We start from the raw sequence: 22,469 nt of genomic DNA on the forward strand, positions 1-22,469 counted from the left end.
TGAAGTGATGGAACAGCCTTTGAAGGTGCTACTTAGTTGCCAGTTTGGGGATTATACCAGCAAACACTGAGTGTCTTTCTCCAGAAGACAGCAAATACCCCAATTCAATGAATAAAGATCTATAGAGCCACCAGATTAAGTAGAATTTTTTCATTAGACTTAACATTCTTTTCTTGCCTTCCAAGATTTCCCTTTTTATTTTTTACTTTGTCCTTGAAGTTTCTTTGCTACTTTCTCCTTTTAGTTAAATCCAGTGTGTCTTGCTTCAGAAGACTTCTACTTGCAATATCAAATATATCTACTGTAAATATCTTAAACAAACAAAACAAATCACTTAAGAAGAGTTGATGAAGCCCTTCCACTCCAAACATGACATTGCTAAAAATGCTACTTATGCTACATTAGCACATAATGATTGCTAAAAATGCTACTTATTTTAACATTTATTTTACAACTTTTTTATATCTTCCCAATGTAAGTACTCTTCTATTAAAATTTTTCTCACATAAGTGCTCAATGACTTTATTGTTTTAAGTTATATTTATCTGATTTCAATACATATTCTTTCCCAAGAATGGACATATTAATTAATTGATTAGTAAATAATTTATAACTACGTTCTTCTTGACATTTTGAGTACTTTTACATTTCCTGTCTACTGTGAAAAATGATTTATATATCACTAGTTTCCTAACTATGTATTTCTCATCTTTTAAAACAAGTATTATCTAAGAACTATGGGATATTTCTTTTCTCAGAAACCATCTGGAAAATACTTGCGCTTGGACACTTTTTCCCTACTCCTTGCTTGTTTATCTTAGGAACTTACATCCATATCTAAACACAAAGACTAACATCTTTGCATTCACCAGTTACTCAGTTCATAATTTTACTATTGGAGTGTAATTTTTCTGTTTTGGAAAACTAGACACATTTAACATTATTTACTTGACATAAGGAATTCAGGATTGGTAGCAATTCAATTGCATTGATAAATTTAATTTGGGCATAGTAGGTTTGAGATGCATGTGAATATTATATCATGTATATCCTAAGGGAAAAGGTCTCGGGTAAAGTAAATATTCAAGCACCTTAAACATGTAAGTGGTGGTGGTAGTATGTCTATTATAAGTAAATTCACTAAAGCAGAAATTGTGTGATGAAAATAATAAAGACAATCTGAAATATAATGAAATGTTTGCTTCTGTGCCCCATCTACCTACATTTGCCTGAGACATTCTTCATTACATCTAGTTTCCAAGTTAATTATCAAGTGCACTCTCTCATTTTTTAAAATTTTCTTCTCAGATAATGTAAGTGTGTTTGTTACCTCTGTCATTAAGACATCAATGATTTGTTATACCTTTAACAAATTTTAGACTTGCATTTATTATATATGAATGTATTTTTGAGGCATAATCAAACACAGTGAAATTAACAGATCTTAATTGGACAGTTAGGCAAGTTCGAACAAATGTATAGCCCATGTAACCCATGCCACGATCATAATGTAAGACATATTTATTAACCCCAGAAAGTTCCTTATCTTTTCTCTTTTGAAAATATGCTATTGGGAAAATATGTAGTTTATTCAACAGAAGTAATTTTTGTCTTACCTCTATCAGTAGAACATTAATGACTCAAGTTACAATTTTAAGACTTTTGTACTATTACATTTATTGTGTGCATAGTTTAGGAAGTGTTGGAATGGGGATTCAGAGTAGATTTTTCTAATGATTACTGTCCATGATAATACTTACAATAGCTGCAAGCTTATTATGTGTGTACCTGAAACAATAATTCTCATGATCCTGATGTGCAGAGATTCTTCCCAGGTGATTCTCAAGTATAGATCTTTGTTGTATCAGATATTTTTCATGTCTAGGACACGAGATTAAGAGAATCAGAAGCCCCTTCAGGATACCTGTCATCAGAAGTCCTGTGTCAATTGCCATGTATTCCCATGAGATACAATCTATTTTTCTGCCACCTGATAGCCCTTCTGCTGGTATGAAGACAAATGGGCAGGCAACTATTCTTTTAGCTCTCTGTGAGCTGAATGTATTATTGGAAAAGAAAATAACTAGGTGCATATATAGGAGAACAAGTCCCAGAAAGATTTTGTATTCATTTATTTTTTACTTGGGTGGAGTTGTAACTCAGTGCTTCCATTATCAAAGAGTAAGTGGGAATCTCTGTAGAAATGGTTAGTATCTCTGAAAACTGTCCTGGAGGTTGGCCTAAGAAATGTATCAACTGTACACCTTACAGAGAAGCTTTTAGTAGGAGAATTGTGTGATGCTTAGATTGACCATCATATAATGTCAGCAAATTTGTTGCACCCATTATATCAAAAGTTTTACATTCATTTCCCTTAAAGTTGACCAGAATTTCACAGATTGCATAATTACATTCTAAGTAAGCTTAAAATATGTTTTTAATATTAGAATCCTAATGTTTAAATTTATGTGTGTCTATCAGTTGCTTTCCAAATATTGCAATGATTAAGGTTCCTAATCAGGAAACATTTCTAATATCAAGGTATGTTTTAATCATAATTAGCAATCATTGGTAAGAGGTTTCACCATATCTTGAATTTTATTGTGAGTAGAATTAATAGGAGACAAGAATCATAAAAAGAGGCATGTGTGAACAGAATATAATGAATGCATAGAGAAGAGGGGAAAGAATATTCTACTGGTGCAGAGTATAAACAAAAACTCTGGAGGATGAAGAAGCCTTGCTCCTCATGAAAATAGATGGTGATGGTGGAGCTACACTATAACTTCACGGATTATATGTATTCCAGGATACAAGACAACAGATTTATTTTATTGTATAAATCCACTCACCTCAGTTTTCTTTCTGGGTTTGGCAATTCTTATAAGATTCTAATAATAATAACCATTGGAATGTCTAAATTATTATTTTTCACATAAAACACATTTGCTACTTCTCATGAAAAATGCAGAACTTTCAGGTTGAACTAAGGAATAATGAGGGAAACATATAATCCAATACTTCGCACCAAGAACAATATATATTTAAATAGTCCTAGAAACTTTACATAGAATGTAGAAGCAACCACAAGAGATTGGAAATGTACTTCAATTTTGGAATTCTGCCATTTATTTTTTAAGTACTATCATACCAACAGCTATAATCTGCTTTTTGCCTGTATGAAAGAAAGAAGGAAAGAAAATTAGAAGAATATATTCTGGGGGAGAAACAAGATGGCGAAGGAGTAAGTGAAAGCTACACTAACTTCCTCCCAGAACTAGTCTGGATTTACAATGTAATTTTGGAGAAATCATCTAGAATAACCAACCGAACACCAGCTGGAGAGAAGTCTTATAACCACGGAGAGACCAAAAAGGCCGCTACATCACAACGTGACTGGTAGGGAGTGCGGAGACGCCGAAGGGCTGGCTGGGCTCACACGGGTGGCAGCTGAAGGGACTGAGAAACAGCTCAGCAGCCGGGGATTCCCCCTGAGAAGGGTAGGGTCTAAACCCCCAGCTGAGCTTCCCAGCCTACAGCAACAGAGTGGAAAGTAAAATAGTATCCAGCTGAGAAAAGCGGAAAGCCACAGGGTTTCTTGCTAGCCGGAGAGAAACAGCTGGAGAAAAAGAGCTCTTAAGCGGATCACATACAAAAATATTTTGGCCCCCACTTACCCTGGACTCAAGCGGAGGAAAGACAGAGAGGACTGGAGATGCTTGGGGAGAGTTTAGTGTGGTGGCTTTGAGGGGATAACTGGGGAAGCGGCTGGCCGGGTCCCAGGGCTGACTCATCCCCACACTGCAGGCAGACCATTCCCGGCCAAGTGGCGTCAGCCTGAGGGAAAGCAAAGGCCCTGCCTACAGGAATTAAGCTGCCACACCCACGGTCCTTAAGCCTGACGGCTAATCACAGATTGAATAGATTATCAACTAAAGGAGACAGACAAAGGCAGTAGATCCCTGGAAGTCTCCAACAGGCTGCCTAGGCCCAGACTGGTACAGGATCTGATGCCACCAGGGGCAGATCCAGAAAGTGCAGATCATTCTAAGAAGCACCAACAAACAATAGGAGTCACAAAAATGGGGAGACAGAGAAACAACCCCCCATCGAAAGGAAAGGCAGAGTCCCCAGAAAGAGTGCTAAATGAAATAGAGGGGAGCCAACTATCAGATATGGAATTGAAAGCATGTATTATGGAGAAGCTCAATGAGCTCAGCGGAAACTACAAAGAACTCCAGAAAAACTACAGTGAACTCCAGAAGAACTATAAGGAACTTACTGAGAATTATACCAGCATCAAAAAGCACATGGAAGCTATCAATAAGAGCCAGGAGGAAATGAAGAATATGATCTCTGAATTGAAGAACACAGTAGAAGGAATTAAAAACAGGCTAGAGGAAGCAGAAAATTGGATCAGCGAGCTGGAGGACAATGTAGGCAAAAACTCACAGACAATGCAACAAAATGAAAAAAGGCTGAACGAGACTGAAGAGGCTCTAAGACAGCTGCAGGACAACATGAAACGTAATAATATCCGTATCATAGGAATTCCAGAAGGAGAAGAAGAAGAGCAAGGGATAGAAAACCTCTTTGAAAAACTAATGACAGAAAACTTCCCTAACATGATGAGAGAAAGAGTCACGCAAGTCCAGGAAGCACAGAAGGTCCCAATGAAGATGAATGCCAACAGGCCCACCTCAAGACACATCATAATTAAAATGGCAACATTCAAAGACAAAGAGAGGATCCTAAAAGCAGCAAGAGAGAAACAACTAATAACATACAAGGGAGCTCCAATAAGGCTATCATCAGACTTCTCAGCAGAAACACTACAAGCCAGAAGGGAATGGCAAAATATATTCCAAGTAATGAAAACAAAGGCCTACAACCAAGAATACTCTACCCAGCGAGGCTCTCATTCAAAATGGAAGGTGAAATAAGGAGTTTCCAAGACAAAAGAAAGCTAAAAGAATACATCTCCACCAAACCAGTATTGCAAGAGATGCTAAAGGGTCTGCTTTAAGAAGATGAAGAAACAGAGAGAGACAGAGGAACACGAGTACAAAGGGGGAAAATGACAATGAATAAGTACTGAAAGAAAGAAGGAACTTCTACCATTTGCAACAACATGATTGGAACTAGAGAGAATTATGCTTAGCAAAATAAGCCAGGCAACAAAAGAAAATTACCTTATGCTATCACCTGTTAAAGGAAACTAATGAACAACACAAACAAATGAGCAAAATTGAACCAGAGGTATGTAAACGAGGAATAAACTAACGGTAACAAAGGGGGAGATGGGAGGGAGAGAAGTGGTAAGAAGGGGAAGGGTCTAGTCAAAGAACATGTATAAATGATCCATGGACATGTACAGCTGGGTGGGGACTGAATGTGGGAGAAGGGAGGGACAGGGTGCAGAGAAGTAAGAGGGGGAAAAAAGTGAGACAACTGTAATGGAAAAACAAACAAAAATTTTTAGGGGGGGGAAATAAAAATATAAAGAATAGAAATGCAAGTTCAGTGAATATTAGAAGGACAAGGATTTTCCTTCACACTGTATATATTTTCTCCCTATCTGATCCCTCCAGAATTTGGCATTCTAAAGAAGTAAGTAATGACCTAAGTTTCTTTGCATAAAACTAATAAAACCAGTTGTTAATAACGATTTTTTGACTAAGACTTTGACTGGAATATCATGCCTAAAGGAGACATGCTTGGGCTTTGGTTGTTACCAAAAAGCCCTGAGCAACTGGGACTGACTTTCAAAGGTAATAAAAGCCCACGAGATAAAAAGGCCTGGTACCTTGGATGGGTGAGCGGTCCATAGCAATCTTTCCAGGGAAGGAACAAAGGTTGTTTTCCTGAAAGATGGCTAGAAGGGACCTTAAGGCACAATGGAAAACCAGGAGGACCTGGAAAAGACAGGTGTTTACAGGCAAGGCTGAATGCCAGGTATGTGGCTCAGCTTCTGTGCCCTGAAGGGCAGACTGAAGGTCACCCTAAATGTTCCTTGCGTAAGTTCCAGCAAAGCAGAACTAAAGTTCATAAGTGATCATTTGCTGCTCTTGTTGTGTTTATGCAAATGAACAGGATAAATTAAAAATGAACTTAATGCAGTCCCTTTAATGACAAGGAGGGTAATCTTAGGGAGAAAAATCAAGATTCAAGGAAGATCACAATGCCCAGTGGTAGACTATAAAGTAGTGCAGCTAACCGTCTTTAAAGTTTCTTTTCATTTAAAATTTGTTTTCATTTGAAAGTTAAACTATGTCTGTGGCATTATCAAAGATGTTTAATTTACAGGCAAGAAGAATGTCAAATGCCTTGCAACTGGACATCTTTCCGATAAGACAGTCCTACAGATCTATAAACTAGTGTGTGGGTTATGTTACAGAAATTAACATGTGTTTTCTGTTTTCAAAGGGCATAAGCCTACGATCTCATTACCTGAGTGATTGTCTGTACGTATAGGCCTCACTTAATCCTGTCTGCATTGCTGCCTCCTGAGACTCAATGGTTTGGCTGAACTAAGTGGCTGGGTTGGTGAAGAACGGGGTGGTCTGTGGGCTTCACTTTAAAACTGGTTTCTCTTTTCTATCCTAATGGCTTGGACAGAAAGAGCCCAGAGGCCTGAGAGGGGGAAAACCTAAAATATTCCCCTCAGCTTAAACTAAGTATAATGGGCAAAAGGGTTTTGGACAGGTGAGATGTACCTGGCATACCTTCCTCTAAAGAAGCCCTTCTTTTCCCTAATGTGGGACATTGAAAAATTAATACCTGTCTTTTGTCATCTAGTGGTTATGGATTGAATGATGTCCTTTAACCCTGTTGCCCCCAGAATACAACAGGGATGCCAGCCTGTTAAACCAAGCATGCCGTTGTCCAGAGACAGCCAACCAACCTGGAGTCTGCACGATCCTTCCCCTTGTGGGAAAGCCACCCTCCCCTCCACACCCCCACTCTTATTAGGGATTTCTTGACCCAAGGGTAGGTAGGACGATGACCATGTCCAGCTTGAAGCAACTAGAGGAGCTCTAGACCTTCGTCCATTGTCCTTTATAAGATTGTAAAGGGTCTTAAGTGTGAGAGGGAGGGATTGTTATTTTTTATTGTTAAAATATTTAACTAATTAATTAATTATTTTAAAAAAAAAGAAGAAGAATATATGAAAGGGTGAGCCATGGGCATGGACTTGGGGAGGGGATTGTTGGGGAAGGGGGGGTGCTGGGTGGAGGGGAGCAGAGGGGAAAAAATTGGAACTATTGTAACAATATAATCAATAAAATATACTTCAAAAAAAGAAAAGCTAAAAAAAATAGAATATATTCCATCTCTTATAGTTTTTAATTCAGGCATACTTTATTTTTAAATCTTGGTGATATCATAGGCTGCTTTGAAGATCAGTGAGAAAGAGATTTCAAGCATTAAGCCTAGGGCATAGAGAGCGATATCTCAGTACATAAACCTAATTCTATAATCAAAGCACTCAGCAGAACTTTGCAAAATAATAATGTCTTTATTTACTATCTTAAGGGATCTCTTATAATAATTACATTTCTTGAATATAATTTAAGTCTTGTGGTTTGGGAAAAGACCCCGTATCCCAGAGGACCACTGATTTCCCTGATACCTGCATCCTTTAATCCAGTGTGATTAGAAGTAGGGTATAACCATCTCTTGTTCACTAAGCACATGTCTCAGCATCTACTCGTTTTGCAAACTGGTTCTCTAGATGACTCTCAGCTTTTAATATGAGTGAGTTGATATGGATGCATAACAGGAGAAAAAGAGGAAAGGGCTACATTCAAACATCTGTATTTGTAGAATTATAAGATCCTCAAAAAGGTAATGTGCACCTCTTTGAAAACCCTTAGTCAAGTTAAGAATAAGTATTGTAATCATACAATATAGTAAGAAGGTGAAATAGACTCTTTCTCCCATAACTGATATGAATACAGCTACCTGTTGATTAGCTAAAGTATACAGAGCATAAGGCCACAGATACTGTAAATTAGAATTAAAATAACATTAACATTGCTTGACCAAGACAGGCTTTGGATTTAGAGAAGATGTGAGCAAAGAACACGTTTCTTTCCACTCAGCATTAAATCTGATTAAGCAACACTTGCAGGAGGAAGGAAATTTAGGAATAAGGTGAAAAAATATCTGTTTATTAAGGCAGTCAATTTGAGAAGGCTAAGCCACAGTCAACAATTTCTTTTGTTTGTTTGTTTGTTTGTGTTTTGTTTTTCAAAACTCTATAGACCATTACAGTCTCTTAGTCACATTAACTATTGTTAACTATTTGAGGTCATTTATCTTCAAACTAATTAATCTATACAAATAAGAGACAGTAGAAAGTACAGAAAGCTTTCAAGATTAACATTGCATGGAACATAAAAATTTCTCCTGGATGGATTTTCTAACAGATTGTTGACATCTCTCTCTACCACTTCCACACTCAGACCTGGATTTCTGTACTGAAGAAAGACCAGTAATTCTGAAAATAATCAGAATTTGTTCTTAAGTAAAACTGAGTATTTTGCTTGTGCTTTTAAATATAAGCTTATTCAGATATATCTGTTCATATGTGAATGCGCTTATTTGAGCATTGATGTGGTGTGCCTGTAGGAGCCTTTTCATAGTATTAGAAAAATTAAAGAGTCCTTCTGTGCTTGGATCTCTGGATGGATTTTACCATAATGTATGGCAACATGTAAGAAGATGTCAGATATACAAAGATGTTGCCTCTTTAGCGATACGTGAATACTGAGATCTAGGTCTCCTCGGAATGAACATGTTAATTTTAAAAGGTTTTGGGAGCCAACAGAGAAATGTGAATAGCTTTATGTTTCTCTGGAAGTGGAGATCTAGAGATCTAGGTAATCAAAACCTTCAAGCCCTCAGATAAAGCAGTAATTTACTTGAAACCTACTTTTAATTAGTTGCTCTGTTTCTCTATACTTGGAATCCTGTTTTACAATCATAGCAGAAAAATGCAATAATACAGATCTACCAAGGAGAAGAAGCTCTTTTATTTCACTGTCGACAGAAGCAACAGGTACAATACTCTTGTTAAACATCATCCGGTGCCAGTCTATGGGCTGGGTTATGGTAATATCTAGCTATGCTACAGTTCCTAGACTGAGAAGAATTTAATCTTATAAGAAAGACAGGAGTAATAATAATGTATTTTTGAATCTAATAATCTATAACTTGAGAATGTCTATCACAAATAAATGTAAGAACACATATAAATATGCACAAAAAATATCCTGTAAATTTTTGTCTGAATTAATTTAGCAAAGAGTCCTAAAGGAGATGTTTTTTACCTAGATAATACAAGAAAGCTTTAGTTTGAAAAGGCAAATAAGTAAAATGGGGGGAGAGGAGGAAAACTGCAATCAGAAAAGGCACAATTTTACAAAGAAGCATGTTGTGTTTGGGGAATAGTTAGAAGTTCAGCATTATCCCATGGGCAGTGTAGAAAGAGTACCTGGTGAAAAAGCTGGACAGGATGGGTTATTTTGTTATTTAAAATGCTGATCTGATCATGTCACACTTAATGCTCTACTAGAGTCATATTATGTATGAAATAATGACCCAATCCCAATTCTTAACTTCTTAAATTGCTCTGTGATAATGTACTAATTTATTAATATGTATTAATTAACTTAGTCTTCTAACAACCTTTTGTTTTCCCCACTTCACAGTTAAGAAAACTGGGGGGAATGATATAATCATCATATATAAGACAACTGAAAGGTTTTTATGGAAATTTACTTATTTATTTATTTAGAAATAAATGCATTTAATACAATGACTTAAGAAGAGCTTATAATGAGAATAAATATAATCAGATGGAAGTGGGGGAGGACAGAAGTGACAGCATTACTTATGATACCTGGTAATTTTCAAGTTTTGTTGAACTTTATTTTCTCTCAGTCCAATATTATAGTAATTTAAAGTATTGTGTAAATGATAATTTTATACAGCGCCAGTCAGACTGAGAAAATTTTCAAATAACACTGGGAACATTTCTAATTGAATGTGTAGTCAGTTTAAGGTGCTCTACATTCCACTCAAAATAGTGGATAAGTAAGTCATATTCTAGTTTAAAGAGACACTTGATCAGACTTTACAAATTACTACAAGGGAGTAAACTGGGTTCAGTATTTGTAATCTGATTACTATTAAATTCAACAGATCCATTTCTAATTAATAAACAATATATAAAGTATGTTAGTGGGATAACGCAATTTTCTGGAATGATAAAAATAATTCTATACTTGTTTCAAAGTTACATTTCAATTGCATCAATGTAGATAGAGAGTAAATATCATTAGAATCAGCAGAAAATACTGGATATAGTCAAGGTATTAATTGATAAATTATCAATGATAATGCAAGAAACACATGGTAATAAGTAAAGTATTATCTATAAATATCATACAGATTATCAAGTTTAAATAAAAAGCCAGCCATGGCCAGGTAGCTCAGTTGGTGATAGAATCATCCCTATATGCCAAAGTTGGGGGTTAGACCCTTGGTTAGAGCACATGCAAGTATCAACCAATGAATGCATGAATAAGCGGAACAACAAACTAATGTTTTCTCTCTCTCTTTTCCCTTCCTTTCTCCTTCCCTTCCTCTCTCTCTAAAATCAATAAATAAAAATACTTTAAAATAAAAATAAATAGGGCTAATTTATAAGCATTTGTTTACAATCTTTTTGAAAATATGACTTGAACAATTATGAAAATTCTTTGTGATGATGTTGCATTATTTGTAACACTCTGGGCTTTTATTTTCTAATTGGTAAAATTGGAAAGACAATATTTAGCTTGCTTTTTTTTTTCAGCTAAAAAGTAACATCTACAAAGATTCTAGGCAGTGTCCTTTCCATGTCACTATTACTTTCTTCCTTACTTTATATAAAAAAATGATATGAACTGAAATCACACTAATATTGTATAAATCAAAAGAGATATCAAGTACATGGATGGATCTCTGTAGTGACTAGTATGTTCAGATACAAGAAATAAAAGCTAAGAACTAGGTACATTGAGAATATATGGAAAAGGAAGGAAATTAGGATTTTTTTTAACACTAAACTTGGAAATGTTTCATAGAAAAGGAGAAGATGCAATGACAGCATGAGAAAAACCTCAGATATTTTGAAGACTTCTATGCAGAAGTCCCATAAGTCTGTAAAAAGGATATCCAAAGGAGAGGGTAATACTATCTCATAGCTTCATGGGTTTGGTTCTATGGTAGTGCTAGGACATGTAATTGATAGTCTAAAAAATGAGTAACCACACATGAGAATACTCAGATATCAGCTAGAAAATTATATTTAAGGATGACATTAAGAAGGAAGTTGGGCCCTGACCATCTTGGCTCAGTGAGTTGGATGTTGTTCCACAAAGCAAGAGGTCATTGGTTTAATTCCCAGTCAGAGCACATGTCTGGGCTGTGGGCCAGGTCCCTATTGAGGGTGTGTGAGAGGCAACTGATCAATGTTTCTCTAGCACATTGACTCTTTTCTTCCTCCTCCCTCCCTTCCCCTCTGTCTAAAAAATCATTAATTAAAAAAAGAAGAAATTTGGGCTAGATGAATTTTAAAATCCATCCTATTGATAATATCAGACATTTCTATCAAAAGCTTATTTAGCCTCATGATTAAATCATATTGTGAATTCAAAAAATGATATTGAGTTTTACTCTAATATATGTTAATGGTGTTGGACTTCTTTGTTTTATTTTGTTTTGTTTTCTAACAAATTTGTGAGGATTTAATTTATAGTAAATATTATACTTCATGTCTGGTTACATAGTTTTAACCTAGTGTTTCCAAGTTCTGTTCACTGTAAATCACAGTCTTTTATGTTTTTTAACATGATGTTTTGGGATCTTCCAGATGTGTTTTTTACTTGTTCCCAGATTTGGTGTGATGATCTTCACAGAAAACTTTTGCCTGAAAAAGGAAGATTCCATCTACAAAAAACAGAGAGCAACAGCACAATGGATCCAGCCAATAAATCTCAAACGTCTCCAAACACCTTCTTGCTGATGGGCATCCCAGGACTAGAGCACATGCATGTTTGGATTGGGATTCCCTTCTGCTCCATGTACGTGGTGGTTGTGGTGGGGAATGTGACCATACTAGTGGTGGTGAAGGCAGAGCGAAGCCTCCACAAGCCTATGTTCCTCTTTCTGTGCATGCTGTCAGTCACCGACCTGGTCCTCTCCACATCTACGCTGCCCCGCATGCTCTGTCTCTTCTGGCTTGGAGCCCATGACATCACCTTTGATGCCTGCTTGGCCCAAATGTTCTTCATCCACAGCTTTACTGCCATGGAATCAGGCTTCTTTTTGGCCATGGCCATTGACCGTTATGTGGCCATTTGTCATCCACTGCGCCATACCACCATTCTCACTCATGCTGACATTGCCAAAATGGGAGCTTCTGTTGTACTCCGGGGAGTAGCCTTCTTTTCCCCACATCCCATCCTACTCAAACAGCTGCCCTACTGCAGGACTCGCATCATTGCCCACACCTACTGTGAGTTCATGGCAGTAGTAAAGCTGGCATGTATGGACACAGGAGCCACCAAACATTATAGCCTCAGTGTGGCTACAATCATTGGCTCCTGTGATGCCATTCTCATTGCTGTATCCTATGCCTTCATTCTGCACTCTGTATTCCACCTGCCAACCCGAGAAGCTAGCCTTAAGGCTTTGGGCACGTGTGGATCCCACGTCTGTGTTATTCTTGTCTTCTACTCCACAGCTGGTTTTTCCATTTTCACTCACCGTTTTGGGAAAAATGTGCCTGTACATATCCATATTTTTATTGCGAATATGTACCTCTTGGTGCCGCCTTTTCTCAACCCCATTGTGTATGGAGTAAGGACCAAGAAAATACGGGAACATGTTGTTAGGTTACTAATGGTCAAAGTTGCTTGATTTTAGTTGGATTAATAAAAGAGTTGGTTCAAGAATAAATAGAAGTAAAAGAGATAATGTAATGAAAATAATTAAATTTTCTCTATCTCTCTATCTAATATCACTACGGATTTTTTTAAAATTATTTTATTTATTTATTTTTAGAAAGGGTAAGGGAGAGAAACATCAATGTATTGTTGCCTCTCACATGCCTCCATCTGGGATCCTGGCTCACAACCTAAGCAGGTGCCCTGACTGGGAATTAAACTTGCGACCCTTTGGTTCTCGGGCCAGCACTCAGTCCATTGGGTCACACAATTCGGGGCTCACCACTCATGTTTTAAGCATTAGGATGAAATATAAATAAAGAGAATTTTACTAGTGGTTCTTTTTAATTATGGTGAAATATACATAATATAAAATTTATTACTCTAACAATTTTTAATTATATAGTTCAGTGGAATTAGTACAATCATATAGTTTTGCAATAAGCATCCCCATACACCCCTAGAGCTTTATTTTATTCTTCCCTAATTGAAACTCTATATTCATAAAACACTAATTTCCCATTTTCACTTCTTCACATTTTCTGACAGCTATCATTCTTCCACTGTCTCTTTGAATTTAGCTACTCTAGGTGCCTCACATAAGTGGAATCATACAATATTTTTCCTTTTGTGCTGGCTATCTCACTTTGCATAATATCTTCAAGGTTCATCCATGTATTAGCATGTATTAGAAATCCCCTCCTTTTATTATGTGAATTCACTTTTTCTTCCATTCATCTATCTGTAACTGACACTTGGGATGTTTCCACTTTTAAGCTATCGTGAATGTTGCTATGAACATATGTATACAAATAATATGTTTGCATCCTTTTTTTGTTTTTTAAGTTCTTTGGGGTATATGTCCAGAAGTGGCTTGATGAATCAAATGGTAATTCTATGTTTAAATTTTTGAGTAAATGCCATGCCTTTTCCTGTAGCAGCTATATCACTTTACATTCCTACTAAAAATGCTCAAATGTGCCTTCCATTTTTTTCACATCTAGACCAATAATTGTTGTTTCACTTTTTTCTTTTATTTTTTAAATAATAGCCTTTTTTATGGATGTGAAGTGGTATCTCATGGTTTTAATTTTTGCATTTCCCTAATAATCAGTGATAGCAAGCATCTGTAATGAGCTTATTTTAAAATTTTTTTAAAAAATTTAACAAATGTCTAAGTCCTTTGTCCATTTTTTACTCCAGTCATCTTTGTTATTGTTGTTAAGTTTTAAGAGTTTTTTTAATAATGTATTCTGGATATCAATTGATTATCAAATATATGGTTTGAAAATATTTTCTCTGATTCCCTGGGTTGCCTTTTCATGGTGTTAAAAGTGTCCTTTGATGCATAAATTTTTTATTTTTGGTAAGGTCCAATTTATTTATTTTACTTTTGTTGCCTTTGTCATATCCAAGAAATCATTATCAAATTTAATGTTATAAAATTTTCTTTTATAAATTACTTGAACATATTTGTGAGAGTTTATTTTTGGACTTTTTATTGTATTCCATTGTCTATATGTCTGCCTTCTTCTTAGTAAAATACTGGTTTTATTACCATAGCTTTGTATTATAGTAAGTTTTGAAGTCATGAAGTACAAAACATTCAATTCTGTTCTTTTTTCCCCCAACATATATATATTTTTAATTTCTTAAAGTATATTTTATTGATTATGTTGTTACAGTAGTTCCAATTTTTCCCCTTTGCTCCCCTCTGCCCAGTAGCACCCTTCCCTCCGCCAATCTAACCCCCTTTAGTTCATGTCCCTGGGTTGTGCAAATAAGTTCTTTGGCTTCACCCTTCCTATATTATTCCCAACTTCCCCCTGTCTATTTTATACTTACCAATTATGTTTCTTAATCCCTACACCATATCCCCATTTTTCCCCCTCCCTCCTCCCAGCTGATAACCCTCCAAATGATCCCCATACCTATGATTCTGTTCCTATTCTGGTTTGCTTAGTTGGATTTTGTTTCTATTTTTTAGATTCAATTGTTTATAGTTGTGAGTTTTTTGTCATTTTAGTGTTCATAGTTATGATCTTCTTTTTCTGAAGTAAGTCCCTTTAACATTTCATATAATAATGGCTTGGTGATGATGAGCTCCTTTAGCTTTATCTTGTCTGGGAAGCACTTCATCTGCCCTTCCATTCCAAATGATAGCCTTGTTGGATAGAGTAATCCTGGTTGCAGGTTGCCTTTAATCACATTGAATACTGCTTGCCAGTCCCTTTCTGCCTGCAAAGTGTCCTCTGAGAAATCAGCTGATAGTCCTACTTTCTGCCTCTCTTTTGCTGCTCACATGACTCTGTCTTTATCTTTCACCTTTGGCATCTCAATTAAGATGCGTCCTGGTGTGGTCCCCTCTGGGTCCAGCTCACCCGAGACACTCCGTGCTTCCTGGTCCTGTATGTCCATCTCCGTCACAAAATTTGGGAAGTTTTCTTCATTTTTTTCAATTCTTGCTTCCTTATTCTGCACTGGTTGACTGTTTTTTTCTTCCTTATGTTCCAAATCATTGATTTGAACCCCAGTTTCCTTCCCTTCCCCATTGGTTTTATGTGGATTTTCCTTCGTTTCACTTAGCATAGCCTTCACTCTTTGCTTATGCATTTGCCGTACTCAAGCATATCTGTCAAGTCTGTGAGCATCTTTATCAGCAGTGTTTAAAATTCCGTATCTGTTAGATTGTCTATCTCCTCATCTGTGAGGTTAGCTATCTCCTTGTCACTTAGTTCTCCCACTGGAACCTTGATCTGTTCCTTCTTTTGGGCCATACTTCTCTGTCTCCTCATTCTGACAGGTTCCTCTGTTTGTTTGCCTCCACGTCCCAGGTAGAGCTGTCGCTCCTGTTACGTTGTAAGGAGCGGAACCTTAGGGATTCATCAGTACAAGGTGACCTGTTTCACCATGTTGTGGTGCTGTATATGGGGGAGGGGTTCGAGAGGGAACAATGCCACCTGCCCCGCACTTGTTCCTTTTCCAGGCACCTCTCCCATTTCTGCACCAGACTGGTGTCTCTCTAGCTGCTGCTCTGGCTGTTGTTCCCAGATTGGGTGGGTCTGTAGATGTTCTAGGACCATGGAGGCCCTTTAACCAGCGGACTCTGCTGAGAGACCTGCAGTTTCTGTCTCTGCCCCAACCCCCACTGGTCTGCACAGTCAGAAGCAATGAGGCTTAATTTTCCCCAGTGCTGAGACTTTGAGCTGCGAGCTCTGGTGAGGAGCTGGGAACACTTTCTAGGTGTCCCTCCTGACTTTTTAAAACCTGTGACTGCACGTTATGCCAGCCTGCTGCTGCCACTGCTGCTGCTGCCACCACACTGCATCCTCTCTGTCCCAGCTTCACCCCTTCTACCTGTCTAGATGAGAATTTCTTCTTTATATCTTTATTTGCTGGACTTCCATGTAGTTTGATTTTCTGGAACTTATAGTTGTTTCTAGTTTTGAGGTAGTTGTATTTCTTCTTAGTTGTGGAGGGAGACACAGCTTGTCTGTCTATGCCGTCATCTTAGTCGGAAGTCCTCTTCAATATATTTTTGGATATTCAGGGGTCTCAAGATTTCATATGGATTTTTATGTTTCTGCAAAAATGTCACTGCAACTTTGATGAAAATTGCATTAAATCTGTAGATTTGTTTGGATAGTACTGGCACATTAACAATATTAAGTCTTCTAACCCATGAATATGGGATGCTTTTCCATTTATTTGTGTTTTTATTGATTTAAGTGATTTTTTTGCAGTTTTCAGTGATTATACCTATTTTATATGTATTTTATTATTTCTAGTAACACCATGAGAGGAATTGCTTGTGCAATTTCTTTTTCAAATTGCTCATTGTTAGCATATAAAAAAGCAACTGATTCTTGCATGCTAATTTTGAATCCTTCAATTTTTCTCAATTTGTTTATTAAGTCTAGAATGTGTGAGTGTGTGTGCTTGAGGGGGTGGGGAGAGAGATCTTTATAGTTTTCTATTTATAAGATTATTTTACTTGCAAAGATAATTTTACCTTTTTTTTTCTAATCTGAATGTCATTTTTCTTCTTGTCTTATTTCTCTGGCAAAATCTTTCAGCATTTTGTTTAATACAAATAGTGAAAGTGGGAATTCTTGTCTTGCTCCTGACCATAGCGGAAAAGTTTTCAGTATTCCACCATTTAGCACAAAGTGGTTGTGGATTTTTCATATATAACATTTATTTTGTTGAGATTGCTGTTGTCTTTCAATTATCTCCTTTCTAATACTTTAAGAGATAAGTAGGAGGCCAATGCTCTATCACATCTTCAACTTAACAAGTTACTGAAGTCACTAGCCCTCTTATCATTATGAACAGCATCTGTATTAGTCAGAATTAAGCCGGGAAATAGCACTTATGTATTTATTACAGGGCATCTTTAATACAGGTAATTATTTTCACAAATTATAGAACTGTTAAAGAGGCAAACATTTGACAATAAGGACACCCAGAAATTAGAAGCCACAAAAATCCAAACCAACTCCAGCCAGTGAAATGTAGAGGCTACCATTATTTAATCCTATCTCAGAAATATGAGTTCCCACTGAAACTATGGAAGTACCCTCTGGCAAAATCTGGAGCCATGGACTAGGTGCAGTTGAGGAAATTAGAAACATAATTTTCCTAGTGTCCCCATCAAATAAGCCCTGCCTAAATAAAGATGATCTATGATATTGGGAAACAGAGCCTGTAATGTTCACTCTTTCTGAAATATAGAACAGGAGAGAAGGATAAGAAGGAACATATCTAAAGCAAAACATATCTAATCATTACATAGTATCCCAACCAAAACACAAATAATAAGGCTCTCATACATGGGGATAATGCATACCATATACTTGATCAAACAAATAAATTTCAGAGAAATGCAAGATAAGAATATGACTAGAAAATTTTCTGGGGCTTTAGTTGATTTTCAGAACTGAAACTGGTGCAAGTGAATTACTTAAGAAGATCTAGAGACATGTGATGATACGTATTAATATAATCATCTTGATTATTCATAGACTTATTGCTCCACAATATTCTCCACTCCTAGCTCTCATCACATATATTGTAAGAAAGCATTTAGTGCTTAAGCCCAAAATACAATAAATATCTCAGAAGACCTGAATTCCAGACACCACCTCCTATTGATTTCTAAGCTCAGAACTCAGATGGAATGGACAACATAAGACTCAGTCCTTCCGAGACAGCAAATTGTGCCTGTGGAGACTCAGAAAAATTAGTGAAACTGCCTACAATCAGACAGCATTTTTATAAGAAGTTATATAAAGGATATTCCCTCTAGGCCTCTGGTCCCCCAAGATAGGAAGTGCAATGACATCTGTTGTAATTAATGCCAATATTATTTTGAGCCTCAGGATGAGCAGTAAGACCATTCAGTTGTAGAGGTAAGATAATCAGGTTACAGGCAAAATAGTTGTGGTTAAATTGGGAGGGTAGATTTTAGTGCTTCCATGAAAAAGGAATGGTGGAGTCTAGACTGAAGTCTCTAGGTCCAGTCACAGCAATGAAGACTTAGTCTTTGTGGTTGTCTGAAAGATGGCTCAACTTCTTGACTTGGCAAAAGTAAGGTAGAAGAAGATCAATTTAATATTTAAGCTGAGATGTACACACTGTTCATAATTTTTGTTATCCTAGCCTTAGAATTTAGTCCTGAACTACATTTGTTCAAAACCTTATTTGTTTTTATTAAATTTTGCTTTATTCAGACTAGTAAGATCCTCTCATTGCTATAATGTGTTAATACTGAACCAAGTAATGTTTTACCAATTTAAAATGTAGGATTGTTAGGATAACTTGACAAAACAATTGTTTACACATTCCAAGATGCACTTTTGGTAACCTGGTATTTTGAGACAAAAGGTGCATTTAGAAGTTTACTTGGTAAACAAAAATCAGCCCTAAGTTTATTGTACAACTGAAGAATATATTATGTACCTTATGGAAGAATTCAATTGATCATTTAAAAAATAGGACAAATATCTAGTAACCTGAATACCCATGCTTTCGAAACTTAGTCATTTTCTGTTTTGACTATTCTTTGCAAAATGATAATTTCTCACCATTTTCCTTGACTGACTTTATGAAGATAAGGTGACTTCCTTTATTAACTTAGACTTATCTTTCAATATAAGACCAGTTTTGTTCTCACTTTTTTATTGACCCAATTTTTTTTAGTATTTCCAAAATCTCCTTTCCCCATATAACTATAGGTTCTATGTTTGGAAGAGGGGTAACGGGATTAAATATACAAATTGCTGATCTCATTTATGATGACTGGGCTTTTACTTTTTTGACTGTTTCATATGGTAAAAATATATATATATATATGTATATGTGTTTATCAACTACTATCTCTGTAATACTACATAATATTGTTAAAATGTATTTAATGAACTGGATGATACTTCCTGGGGGGAAAAAAAGGCAAAGCAAAACAGAGCAAGGGAAAGAGGAATTCTTTTCTACTACTTTTTTTACCAAAAAAAAAAAAAAAAAGTACAGCACCATGTATTTGATGCATTGAAACAATTTATTACCAAAGAAATTATTCAATATCCATATGCATGTTATTGGATGTTAACATCTCATCCAGCCTGTAACAATAAAAAAAAAAGGTCTTTATACATTTAAAATCTTTGTGATGTTTAATTTGGACAGGGTCATGGAATAACCATTGTTTGGATAATGGCCGATGATCCAAACAGGACCAGTCTTCAACCTATCACCTTCCTATTGCTTGGCATTCCAGGATTGGAGACTGTTCACATATGGATCTCCATTCCTTTCTTCCTGGTCTACCTATTGTCACTGATGGGAAATGTTGCCCTTTTATTAATTGTCAAGACAGACCACAAACTGCACGAACCTATGTACTTCTTTCTATGCATGCTTTCAGTGGCTGATTTGATGCTTACTTCTTCCACACTTCCCAAAACACTCAGTCTCTTCTGGTTTAATGACAGAGAAATCTACTTTGAAGCCTGCCTCACTCAAATGTATCTTATACATTCTCTGTCTACTATGGAATCTGGATTTATCTTGGCTATGGCTTTTGACCGTTATGTAGCCATTTGCCACCCACTAAGACATGCCACTATCTTAACACCTGCAGTGATTGTAGGCTTGGGTGTATTCATTGTCTTCAGAGGAGCTATACTCCTAAGTCCACACCCCTTCCTGTTGAGGTGGCTTTCCTACTGCAAAACTAATATCATTTCCCATACTTATTGTGAGTTTATGGCCCTGATTAAGCTGGTTTGCACTGAGACAAAGATTCGCAGAGCCTACAGCCTAATTGTGGCATTCCTGACAGGGGGATTGGATTTCATAGTGATTATCTGTTCTTATGTGCTTATTCTTTTCACTGTCTTCCACCTCCCATCGAAAGATGCCTGCCTCAAGACCTTAAGTACCTGTGTCTCCCATGTATGGGTCATCTTGGTGTTTTATACCCCAGCTTTTTTCTCTTTTCTCACTCATAGATTTGGTCACCACATTGCTCCACATATCCACATTTTTATAGCCAACATATACCTTCTCATTCCACCCATGGTAAATCCTATTATTTATGGTGTTAAAACCAAAAGAATCAGGGAGGGATTTTTTAAATTGTTAACAACAAAATGTGTTTGACTTTGCAAGGTTTGTGACTCAACAAAGATAAAAGTTTTCTTAAACAGGAAATGTTAAAAATGAATCAACGTTACCTTGAAGTGAAAAACTTTTCATCTAAATTTTGAATTCATATTGGGTAGTAATGCTCAGTATGTACTGACTTATGTGAGGAGTAGTAAGTATAGAAGATACAGAAGAAGTAGAAAAAATTAGAGCAAAATTTTTAATTATTAGTATTTATCTTCCCAAACTTAATATTTATTACAGTCATTGGGATTTATTAAGCCATAAGTAACTTTATATTGAAATAATTTTAATTTTAATGAAATCTATCATTTTTTTACAGATAATTTTTTGTGTCATATCTAAAAAATGTATTCCCTAACTTTGGGTTATGAAAATTTTCTCCTATAAATTTTTTGAAAACTTTGTATTGTCTAAGATGTGAGATTTAAATTAAAGTTAATATATGATACAGGAATAATAATCCATAAACCATGTTTGTGAAGTTGTGTTTTAAATAAAATATTATATAAATAATTCTGAACATAGTCAAATATAATTTCCCTTTACATAACAAGATTTTCTACTGTATATTTTACCTTCCTGAATCAGATATAGTAAGTTTTTTAAAAAACAACATAATACCCAAATAGTAATGTCAAAGTAAAAATAGCAATATATACAAAGTCTGTCTGGAAAAAGTCTAACCATTATTAATATAATAAGAACAGTTTGTGCAACATCAATAACCTGGTAGCCAAGGAGAGTGGACTGAAATGTGTATGTGTGAACAATAATGACTTTCCTATGCTAGTCAGTGAGGGCAGTAGATGTGGTTGAGTGAGCATGTGTCCTGTGTGGCCCACGCATTCAGAATGAGCAAGTAGAGCAAAGAATCTGCGTCTAATTTTTTATTAAGCTTGAACATTCCTCCACAGAAATTATTTGGATGACTCAGAAGGCTTTTGGGGACAATGCAATGAATGCAATGCAAGTAAAAGTGTGGCACAAAAGCTTCAGAAATAGTTGAGAATCTTTTGAAAGTGATCCATGTTCTGGTAGGCCTGCAACAAGCAGAACACCTGAGAATGTTGAATGTGTAATGTACTGCAGTCAACAAAGATGAGTAACAGACAGTGCAAGAACTAGAAGCTGATCTGGGGATTTCAAAAACTACTGTGTCCAAGAGTTTGACCAGGATCCTGGCATGAAACATGTTGTGGCAAATTCATTTCATGGCTGCTGCTACCAGAGCAGAAAGGAATATCATGCTGCAGTTGTTAATGACTTGAATTCAACAAAGGATTTTGCAGAGTGTTTTGAACAGTGGAAGAGATGCTGGGAGAACTCTGTGAGGGTCCAAGGTGCCTACTTTGAGGGGGATTGAGGGGTCATTGTCCTATGTACAATGTTTCTTGAATCTTTTATCTTCAATAAATGTCTGTATTTTCCATATTACATGGTTGTATACTTTCTGAACAGATCTGATATACTTGTGCATGACAACACTAGATGACATAATAAAGCAGTCTGGTCCTTGTGCCTATGCATAGAATAAATGTGAATGTGAGAGTTATAAATGATGGTTAATTTTGGTGTATTTTATTCATTACTCAAATGCCATGAGAAATATTATTGCATTTGGTGATGCAGTTTTTAAAAAATAATATATAAAATATATTTCCTGCTGAAAAAAATGTAGGATAATTTTTGTTATTCATAGTCTTGACCCAACAATATACAATATTCTCTTGACATACATAGTAGTTACTTTTCTAGATTATCCAATACACGTTAATATGTTAAAACCATGCAAAGGTAATTTCT

The 22,469-nt window shown here is 36.1% G+C and overlaps 2 protein-coding genes across 2 annotated transcripts; both read left to right on the forward strand.

Annotated features, from left to right (window-relative positions):
• The first annotated feature begins 12,027 nt into the window (after positions 1-12,027).
• Positions 12,028-12,972, forward strand: LOC150018350 (olfactory receptor 52D1-like). The gene has a single exon (XM_090267730.1). It carries the CDS (start codon positions 12,028-12,030, stop codon positions 12,970-12,972), a length of 945 nt encoding a protein of 314 aa, XP_090123856.1.
• A 6,737-nt stretch (positions 12,973-19,709) lies between these two features.
• Positions 19,710-20,657, forward strand: LOC150018351 (olfactory receptor 52D1-like). Its single transcript, XM_090267731.1, has one exon. It carries the CDS (start codon positions 19,710-19,712, stop codon positions 20,655-20,657), a length of 948 nt encoding a protein of 315 aa, XP_090123857.1.
• The last annotated feature ends 1,812 nt before the right edge of the window (positions 20,658-22,469 follow it).

The sequence above is a fragment of the Furipterus horrens genome, unplaced genomic scaffold, assembly GCF_987537825.1.
Source record: "Furipterus horrens unplaced genomic scaffold, mFurHor1.1.pri manual_scaffold_2, whole genome shotgun sequence".
In the NCBI taxonomy this organism is placed as follows: Eukaryota; Metazoa; Chordata; class Mammalia; order Chiroptera; family Furipteridae; genus Furipterus; species Furipterus horrens.

Bases quoted from the DNA above. Each gene is read 5' to 3' on its own strand.
- LOC150018350 (XM_090267730.1), top strand. From the start codon at position 12,028: ATGGATCCAGCCAATAAATCTCAAACGTCTCCAAACACCTTCTTGCTG.
- LOC150018351 (XM_090267731.1), top strand. From the start codon at position 19,710: ATGGCCGATGATCCAAACAGGACCAGTCTTCAACCTATCACCTTCCTA.